The sequence below is a fragment of the Elephantulus edwardii genome, unplaced genomic scaffold (genome assembly GCF_000299155.1).
Source record: "Elephantulus edwardii isolate Elephantulus edwardi_28Jun2011 unplaced genomic scaffold, EleEdw1.0 scaffold00002, whole genome shotgun sequence".
Taxonomy (NCBI): domain Eukaryota; kingdom Metazoa; phylum Chordata; class Mammalia; order Macroscelidea; family Macroscelididae; genus Elephantulus; species Elephantulus edwardii.
The window spans coordinates 41104252-41114151 of record NW_006399752.1 but is presented as its reverse complement, the minus strand read 5'-3'; the positions used below and the strand labels follow the sequence as shown (position 1 = coordinate 41114151).

General features: G+C 42.9%; 1 protein-coding gene across 1 annotated transcript in view; it reads left to right on the top strand.

Annotated features, from left to right (window-relative positions):
* Window positions 1-8334, top strand: part of UNC79 (unc-79 homolog (C. elegans)) — a 291864-nt gene extending 283530 nt beyond the window's left edge. The window contains exons 48-49 of the mRNA XM_006879101.1: window positions 6297-6338; window positions 8134-8334. Coding sequence (XP_006879163.1) covers window positions 6297-6338; window positions 8134-8334 — 243 coding nt within the window. The remainder of the gene's footprint in view (window positions 1-6296; window positions 6339-8133) is intronic.
* Window positions 8335-9900: the final 1566 nt, after the last annotated feature.

The following is a 9900-nucleotide window of genomic DNA, read 5'->3' as shown; positions in this document are numbered from 1 at the left end:
TATATAACTATATATATATATAAATTAATTAGATGTATAGATGTATTAGACCAAGTTTCATCATCTGTGTCTCTAAGACCACGTTTCATCCGTGTGTCTATGGAGCAACTTAGTTGTACTGCCTCCAAGACAGATATATTGTTCTTTTGTCAGTCCACGTATATTCTCAAACACCACAATTCAAGGGCATTTATTATATGTATGTACTTTTTCTGTTTCCTTGGCCACCACAGACTGTATCAATTTAGAACCCAGTTGTCAGGTGCCATCAAGTGGTGCCCTTAATCCTGGCTATGCTTGTTCTCATTGCCACAGCCCGTGTGTCAATTCCTCTTTGCCCCAACGCCCTGTCAAACATGATGTCCTTCTCTAGAGACTGCCGCTCCTCTCCGCACTGGTTTCCTAACTGCAATTCTTCTAAGATAGGCCTGTGTGTTAGCTGGCAGTCCATGGTTTACTCAGATTGTTTGCCAGCATTGCAATTCAAAGTCGTTTCTTCATTGGACTTCCTTATTCACTGACCAACTTTTACAGCACATTAAGTGATTATAGCTTTATAGTTAAGTCTTGAAATAAGGCAGTGTTTATTCTAGAAATTTATGCCTAGTTTTCAAAGTTGTTTTGGCTATCTGAGTCCTTTGTGTTTCAATATATTTAAAAGTAAGTTTCTCAATTGCTACAAAAATCCTGCTGGGAATGTGATAGAAATTTCAGTGGATGCTTAGATCGGCTTCAGGGGAATTGCCATCTTAACAATATTGAGTGTTCTGGTCCATGAACACAGTCTATTTCTCCACTTATTTATGCTTACTTTAATCTTTCTCAGCAGGACTAGCATATTTATGTCAATTTATACCTAATTGTAAAATGCTATTATGCATAATGTTGTCATATTTGACTATTCTCAATGGTATTGCTTTTTAAAATTTCTGATTGTTTGTTGCTGGTATAGGGAATGAAAACTCCCTTTTGTAGACTTTACTCTGAAACCTGTTAGACTCACTAACTTATTTTAGCAGTTTATTTTTTAAGAAATAAACAACAGGACTGGTCCCTTATTTAGTAAATAAAGACTGGTCTCTTCTGGCAACATACCTAGATGTTGTGTGCCATCGAGTTGGAAGAGACCCATGGTTGACCCTCCAATGGGTTTTTGTTGTTATTGTTGTTGATTGCCATCCAGTTGAGCACCACTCATGAACAAAGATCTGAAGCCTTTCTATAAGTATCATCATTTACCGAAGTTTATAGAGTTTCCAGAGGCATGTTGTTTAGGAAGCGGATGCCACTCCTGCTGAGATGGTAAATCTCGAGGGAGGAGATTGTTTATCCTTTTCTGCATAACAGCTGGTGGGTTTGAACCTTGTGCCTTTGGGATTGCAGTGCAGTCTCTTAGCACTAGGCTACAGTAGTAGTCTTGCATTTCTCACTTTCTGGCTTTGAACTGTTGCTATTTACTTTCACAGGTGTTATACACTCTACGTCATGTTGTTATTATCTGCTTTCAGCAGTCAGTTTTATTAAAGATATTTTTAAAAATTCATATTCACTTTGAGATGCCATTCTTGTCATATCTGTGCTTACCGTTTTCCAGTGCACTTTATTCCTTTGTATGGACCCAAGCATCCATCTGTTATTATCTGCTCATTCTGTCAGATTCTCTAAATAAACAGTTATATTGATGCTAGTAAACAGTTATATAATGCTAGTAAAGGTAGTTTTACTTCTCCCTTTACAGTATTTATTCTTCCTGTTTCCTTTTCTTGTGTTGAATAGGTTGACTAGAAATAGTGCTTCCTCTTTCTCTTAGGGAGAGAGAATTCCTTCTTTTCCTGATAAATACAATTCTTAGCTGGTTTTTGAATTTTGTTTTGTTTTTACTTTTCTCAAATTGAATAAAAGATCTTCTGTACTGACGATCCCGTGGACTGCCAAAAGAATTATGGTCTGCCCATTGCAGGTCATCCTCTCTCTGGCCATCTGATGGTGACTTGCCATTTTTAATGTCTGTTGCTCTTGATTTGTTGATATTCTTAGATCGATGGATTTATAGTTGTTATTACACTTGAAAATGCCTTATACTTTCTTCCTTCAAATATTTTTATACTGGTTTGAATCCAACAGTTGTTCCATGGGAGAAGGATGGGCAATCTCCTCCTGTGCGATTTACTGCCTCTGAAGACCTGCTGGAGGGTCCACTATGGGTCGGTTCTGACTCAACAGCGCACAACAACTTAGGCTCAAAATTTCCTAAACCTTCTTGACTATGAACACAGTTATTATAGTTAAAGAGAAGATAGTTGCTGAGTTTAACTACCTTATCAGATCCCAGTCTTCTTCATAATTATTCTTTTTCAACCCATTACTTGCCTTTCCCCCCTCATTCTGAGGCGCATTTTACTGATTCTCTGTCTGCCTGGTAATCTTGGGTTGGATTTCCAACATGATGAATTTCACCTTCTTGGGGACTGGATATTTTTGTATTCCTATAAATATTCGTAAGCTTTGTTCTGTGACATAGTTAAAAGCCATGTTATTCTTTTGAGTCTGGGCTTTAAGCTTTGTTAGCTGGGATCAGAGCAGTATTTTGTTGGGGGCTATGCCTTTCACATTAAGGTACTATCCTTCCAAGTGTTCTTCTTGTTCTGTGATTACAAAGTGTTACACTCTAACTAGTGGGAACAGAAATTATGTCTGGTCCTGTGTGATCTCTGAGAGCTTTGGGGTTGGTTTTCTTTTGCCCCCAGAATTTTTCCTCACCTGTGTGTCTGGTCAGTTCTCAGCTGGACTTAAGGGAACCCTTTAGAGATCTTCAGAGTTCTTTCTATGCATCTCTTGCCTCCCCCTCCCCCCAGCATTCTGCTTTGCAAACTTCAGAAACTTTGACCACCTAGACTCCCCAGCTTGATCTCCTTGAACTCCTGAGACTGTCAGGCTCCCTCGGGACACATTCTTAGGCACTGAACTGGGATGATTATTGGGCCTCCATTGCCACTTTTCCTCATTGATCACTGTCTTTTGTCCGCTGTCTGAAGATTATTGTTATGTACCATTTTCTGAGAGTTTTGGTTGTTCCAGGGAGAACAGGCTTTACAACTAGTTTTAATTTGAGAGTTTCAACAAGCATGGAGTGAAATGAATACAATTCAACTAGCAGAAATTCTTTAGTCTGTACCGTAAAACCTGATAAATGATAAACATCATTTCTATTTTGATGAAGAACAATTTATTTTTTAAAAAGCCCTTCAGTTTTCTGGACAATGTTTCTGGAGAGGGGAAAAAAAAAGCCAACCAATTTTATTCTATTATACTATCACAGAGCCCAAAATAAATTACATCTAATTCTTACTGACAGCTTTGGAGGAGACACTAACGAAAGGGAACTGGAATGAATATTATTCAATAAGTCAAATGCACGTTCCTAAAACAGGATGACTGCAGGGTTATATAATGTAATCAGAAGAAATGTCTTTACCCCTAAGCCTTAAGTCACAGGATTTGTAAATCACAAACCTGAAGGCCCCTTGTAGGTGTATTTTGGAATCATGTGGCCACCTATTCGGATGTTATATCAGTGGGACGTGACAAAAATCCAATACCAACAATACCACTCCCCTTGCTTGCCTCATACAAGCCTTCAGTCTAGTAATGGCACTGAGAATGGCCTCCACTTGAGATCAGAGTACTCAGTGCTCCTCGCCCCTCTTTTCCTGAGTCCCCTGGGATTCTTAATTCCCATTCACCCACTGGGAATTCAGTCAGTTCATTCTCACATTAAATCAATCAACAGCAAAACTTTCTGCCGGTAGCAGGACCTTTTGCTGTGTGCGATCTTTGTGGACGAAGCAGCTAGATCGGTTTATTTTTTTTCCGCTCAGAACCTCTAGATGAGCTAGCTTTGTTGCAGGCTAAGCATCACTTCCTCGGGCCCCAAACGTTGCTTCAAGTATGCTCATCGGGGATAGTTTGAGTTTTAGTCCAATAGCTTTGGCACTATAAACCACGTTCCCATCTAAAGACATTTCTTATGCATCATACATCATGAATGCATCATAAACACTGTGTTCACGTTGTTCAAGATATTTACTAATGGGTCATGACACTGTGTTTAGGACTAAGTATCAGTGAGAGTCACATTAGCAATCATGTCCATTAACATGGTATTAACTGTCAGCCTTGCAAACAAAGGCATAAAAAGAAATTCCGTTTGTATTGCCATGCCTATTAAAAAGATGTTTTGGGTCGTTAAGTAAGAATGGTGATCTACGCTTATGAGCAGCTAGTGAACAGAGAAGTCCTTTATACATGACCTCAGTCCCAAACAGCTTCTCTTCTGGTTTCCTTGACATTGGTCACAGCATGGCTGTCCTCCACCTTGACCAGGCTGAACATTTCAGTGACTCTGTCCCTGTCCTGAGGCTAGACACGGAGGACAAACTCACACTCAGAGTCTTAGAGGTTCTCTCTGTGGGCAGCCTCACCCAGATGGCTATGGTGACTTCCACCACCACTCCAACCCCCTAGCCCCTGCCTTACTGTCCTCCTTCACCTGTCCATCGCCTGTGACCACAGGCATCTGTCTGGAGCACAGCTCTGCTTATGATAAACAGGGCTCCCCTCTAGATTGTATTAAATTGAGGGTGCAGCCCGAGTCCCCTAATTGGGCATTGGTGGTCTGATGATGAGAGGCTCCAGCCTTCATGTGTCTAAACGTCCTTTTCATGACACTCCCAGAAGACCTCATGCTTCATGTCACACGAACGCCTACTGCCACCTCATCCCTCTACACAGCTCACCTCTGGACTTGGTTCAGACTTTCCCTGAGCTTCCTGGAGTCCTCTTCTGCCTTCGCTTTGCCTGTCCAGATCCTAACCGGGGCTCACCTAAGGAGGCCTTTATTGTTTTTGTTACTCCAACGCCCTTCACCACTTATACTCTGTATTTAAAATGAATTTAAAAGAACTTTTTAAAAGTAAAAGGCAAAGGTCAATATTTTGGGGAGGGGCTTGCATCTAATCTTGATTGTCCACCACGGGTCCTCCCATCAGTTTGAGAATTAGCTTTTTCCCGATCATCATTAAGCCACAGCGTCCTTCTGCATCTGAAGCCAGTGACTTAGTGTCACTGCTTGCTAATTACTCTCTTCCACATTGTAGGACACTATTCTTATCAATGAACCTTAGCCCGAGTTTGTTGTGTGCCGTCAGTCAGAACTGAACTGTAGCTGACCCTCCAGTGGGTTTCCAGAGGCAGTTAACTGAATGGGAGGAGACTGGCCATCCTTCTCCCACGGAGCAGCTGGTGGATTCGAACCACGTGCCTGCGGGATTGTAGCACATATTTAACAAATTCTGTGGTTAAACAGCTGGAGAAAACCAAAATAGTCCTTTATTGAGGTAGACAGTTAAAAAATAACATGGAGTGATGTTATGGTATATTAACGTATTAATAGTTTGAGAGTAATGATATAAAGAAATCAGCGTTTTCATACTTGTTTAAGCATAAAACTCCCCCAACACACACTCCACACAACCTCCATTTAAACCACACAAAACTAGAGTTTGTGGAGCTCAACTGTATAGCTGTGGATTCTGCCTCTGACTTCTGGATAAATGTGGCCTTGAAGGTTTCCTTGTGTCTGAAGGAATCTCATCTGAGAGCAGTGCAGAGAGAGGGGGCCCACTGTGACCTCTGAGAAAGGCTCACATCACAGAGGGAGCTGAGGGCTGCTCAGAGCGGCAGTAGGGGGCCAGACACCCAGACATCCGACACGGGCGAGCCTTCGTCCACGGAGGGCCTGTGGCGAATGTCTGCGCTCCACTCCAGGCCTGACCCCTTCTTAGTGCTTTTCACCCTCTGTATTTAGCTGGGCATCAGCAAGGCTTGTCATTTCCTGTCCCTGCTTCTTGGGCAAGGTGTCCTAATGACTACAGACAGAGTCACCATTCTACGTGGGGACACAGTTCTAAAGATCTCATGCAGAAAATGCTGCTTCAAAAAAGGCACAGATTTAATTCTGTAAATGTACATGCCATTCCCTGAACTAGGTACCTTTCAAGAGGCAATCAGACTCAAAAGCCTACATCAGGCACCCAGGGTTAAGCTCCATATATCATAGCTCGGCAGGGGCTGGCCTCAAAAAGGTGTTTCTGATAGTGGGTAACTCAGCAGTGGGCATCCCCATCCTTGTGTGATGTTGAAAGAATTCCGTGTACCCCTGTTTTCCTTACAGCAACTGAAGCTTCTTTGAGCCACAGAGGACAATACTAACAAGGTTTCTGTGTTTCTCTGTACAGCTGATACCTATGTGGTTACCAATGATTCAGTCAAATATCAAGGTAAGTCTTCTGGTGGGCCGACTGGAAGCTCAGCTCCTCCAGAGTTCGCATATGTATATATTTAGACAGAGGAATTCAGGTCGCAGGGAGCTGACAGAGGAGGACAGCTCCTAGGCCAGGGAAGGGGCCTGCAGAGTAAGAGTGGCAGTTGGTCTGCACTGTCAAGTCATAGCTGACCCTCCAGCGAGGTTTCAGAGGCAGTAAATTGCATAGAAGGAGATTGCCCATCTTTCTCCTGCAGAGTGGCTGAAGGGTTCGAACCATGCACCTTTAGGTTGGCAGTGTGATTCCTTACTGTTAAGCCATCAGAGTTCCCTGTTGATGAGGGTGCAGGTGGAGAGGGTAAAGCCTGGTGGCTGGGCCACGTGCAGCGCACGGATTAGAATGTAGGTGGAGATTAGCCTGCATTGGAAGATACCTGTGCATGTGCTCCTAGGTGTGTCCAAGTGTATTTCCTGGCCAGTAAGACTGATTTTCTGCAATGAAAAGAATTCTAGGAAGGAAGGATACACTGGGTGAATGACAGACTTGAAGAAGAGGGCACTTACCTTGTGATTAAACAGCTGAGGGTACCTGGGACCAGAAAGGAGGAAGAATTTGCATGGGGTCTCACAGCCAGGAAGGGGTAGACCCTAGCCAAGTGCCTCTCCTGTATTCAGCGTCTGCCATGTCACTGGAAGACCAAGCACATGTTGTTTGAATTCCACATTAAAATAGCAGAGCTGGCCACCTACTCAGTTCTAAATAAAGCCCATCTTCAGATGCCATTGTTTGAAAGGATTTAAACCAGACCCGTGGCCCCTGGTAGCACACATGTTTAAGCACTTGGACCACTAGCTGAAATGTTGGTGGTTTGAGCCCACCCACAGTCTCTCTCCTAAGACGGTCTTAACAGTCTTCTTCCGTAGAGGTGTTTTGTTTTGTTTTTAAGTTGAGATTTTGTTGTAAGTTTATAAAGAACTTGGATTTGCCCCTCCTGCCCCAAATTAATTTTTTTCTTTGGGAAAAAAGTTCTTTCATTGTTACACAGCAACCCCCCCAACACACACACACACTTTACCATGCAGTTCTTATTCTGGACTCATGTCACGCCAATAATACCTAATCATATATATATTCCTTTATACAGTTCTCTCCCTCGTCTGTTTCAGTGATATGTACATTATTTATCCCCTCTTTTCTGAGCTTTGAAACCCTATTGTAAGGTCGCTGAGGAGGGACAGTACCCAGTTCAGGCCTAGAAAGACAGTTTGTTGAGGAGAAGCTGCCGGGCTGGCTCTAAAGTAGAAACCAGCTTGTACTTAAAGTGAGAATGGAGTTTTATACTGTCTTACAAGGAAGTTGGGAGTTAGGGTGTTCGCAGCTTCTTGGTAGCAGATAAGAGAGCAGGCCAGGAGTCGTGGATAGTCATTCCTGGGAAGGGGAGCTAAAATAGTTTTGCAGTTCTAACAGAGATAAACAGAGTTGCAGCTGCTGCTTTGGTAATTTCTGTGGCTGTTCTGGGGAAGAGAGGGAAAACAACAGCTTTGTGGCCCTAACAGTTATGAAGCACGCTGCTTCTCTGACACACTGGCCACTGGGTCTTCCTGAGTCAGAAGCGACTCCATTGTAGCAAGTCCAGAAGCGCCAGGTGCTGGTGCTAGCTCAGTCCCCCTGCTCCGGCCCTGCCCCCTAGACCCATCAGTGGGAGCTTCGCTTCCTTGGGGTCCAGCCTCCACTTTGCCCGCAGATCCACCCAGTTGGACCAGGATCAGGGAGCTAGAAACTCAGGGCTTTTCTTGCCTTCTCTTGACAGCACTTATCAGCCGGACTCCAGCTTCGCCTTCAGGCCATCCAGAACAACGTGAACCACCACAGCCTAAGGACAGTGCCGGGGTCAGGGCCCAGCAGCTCCAGCCTGGCCGCGCTCCGCAAGTGGCTGCAGTGCACCCAGTTCAAAATGGCCCAGGTGGAGATCCAGTCCTCGGAGGCCGCCTCGCAATTTTACCCTCTCTGAGTGGACTCCTCAGCGGGCGCTCAGTGTCACCACTCTGGTTTAGCAATAATGGGTTTAAAAACAAAACAATTTGATCCACGCAGGTTGGGGAACATATTGGTACTGTACATTCTCTTTATAGTTTAGTAACAGACGTGCAAAGGCCGAGAGGGCCGACAACAAAGCTTTCTTGCTACACATATTTCTGATGACTCCTTGGGCTATCTGATTAAGTGTTTCCTTACATTATTTTTTAAGAAGAACCAAATCATTTTTCTTTAACTAACTTCTATTTTTTTTAAGAAAAAAAAAAATAGACTGGTGGGTACTCACAGAAAAGTTGTATAAGTCCCCTGTTGCTATTTTTGATGATAGAGAATAAATAGGGTTTTTGAAACCTTTGTAGTGTTTTTTCTTAAAAAAATCCACTCTTGGCAATGCAATAAAAAAGCAAAAACAAAAACAAACAAACAAACAAAAAGTCACCATAAGCCAGGGAAACGTGACTGAACGAAGCTCTTTGTCCTTCTGGGGAAAGTGGCAGCTTTGCGAGGAACATTACAAAGTGCACTTAGAAATTAGATAGTTAAACTGTGCCAATTGTCTTCTTTGTTGTTTTATAACATCATTTAAAAGAACAACCAACTACTGTCCAGTTTTCTTCTTTTTAAGACTAGTTTTTCAGCTTCTCAGTGATAAACTGTCCCCTCTTGTAAGCTTTCTGATAACCACTTCAGTTTTGTGACTAAGAAATTTTATTCTTTTGTTAATACTTGTATACAACTCAATTTACAACTGTTGACCGCGTGCGGGGCCCACAGGTCCCCACACTGGCACAGACGCTGCATCTGGAGTTGTGTTTCATACAGTGAATTTTAACAGCGTCAGAAGACCACGCTTTCTCAGCACTTCTACTTAACCTTTGATTGTACGTTCACATCTGACACTTCTCTCCATCCCTGTAATGCACTCATGAAGAGAAGACTTAATACACATTTAAACTGTATATTAACATGCTATTAAACACCTTTTCTATGGTCTCTGTGAGCCTGGGGTTTTTTAAAGGTCAGTCTGTGGAGGTAGAGCGTAGTTCCCCATAACCATTTCTTCTGAACTTTTCAAACGCTTCACTCCTCTTAAAACTCAAGTGCAATTGTTAAAGGAAAAGGCTTCCTTTCAGGTGAGAGCTGTGCCTCTAGCGTGGACTTTGACAGCCTGAAATGATTTGTGGGGCTTGGGGGTTTTGTTTTAATGCCGATACTAAGTTGCATCTCTTTCCCCCTGGGAGTTTTCAATATCTTAATGCTTCTCAGAGGGAGCTAAGTCTTCAAATTTTTTTTAAATGTTATTTATTTTATTTATCTATTTTTATATGAGTTCTAGAAAGACAGAGGGGCAGACCTTCATTCTTGGGAAAATATCAGGGAACCAAGAGGGACTCTGTATGAAAAGTACGTTGTTGGGGTGCTGTACCTTCACGTCGGAACTGACCCGTAGCTGACCATCCAGTGGGTTTTCAGGGGCAATAAATCACAGGGGAGTTGACCGTCCATCTTTCACCTGTGGAGCAGCTGGTGGATTCGAACC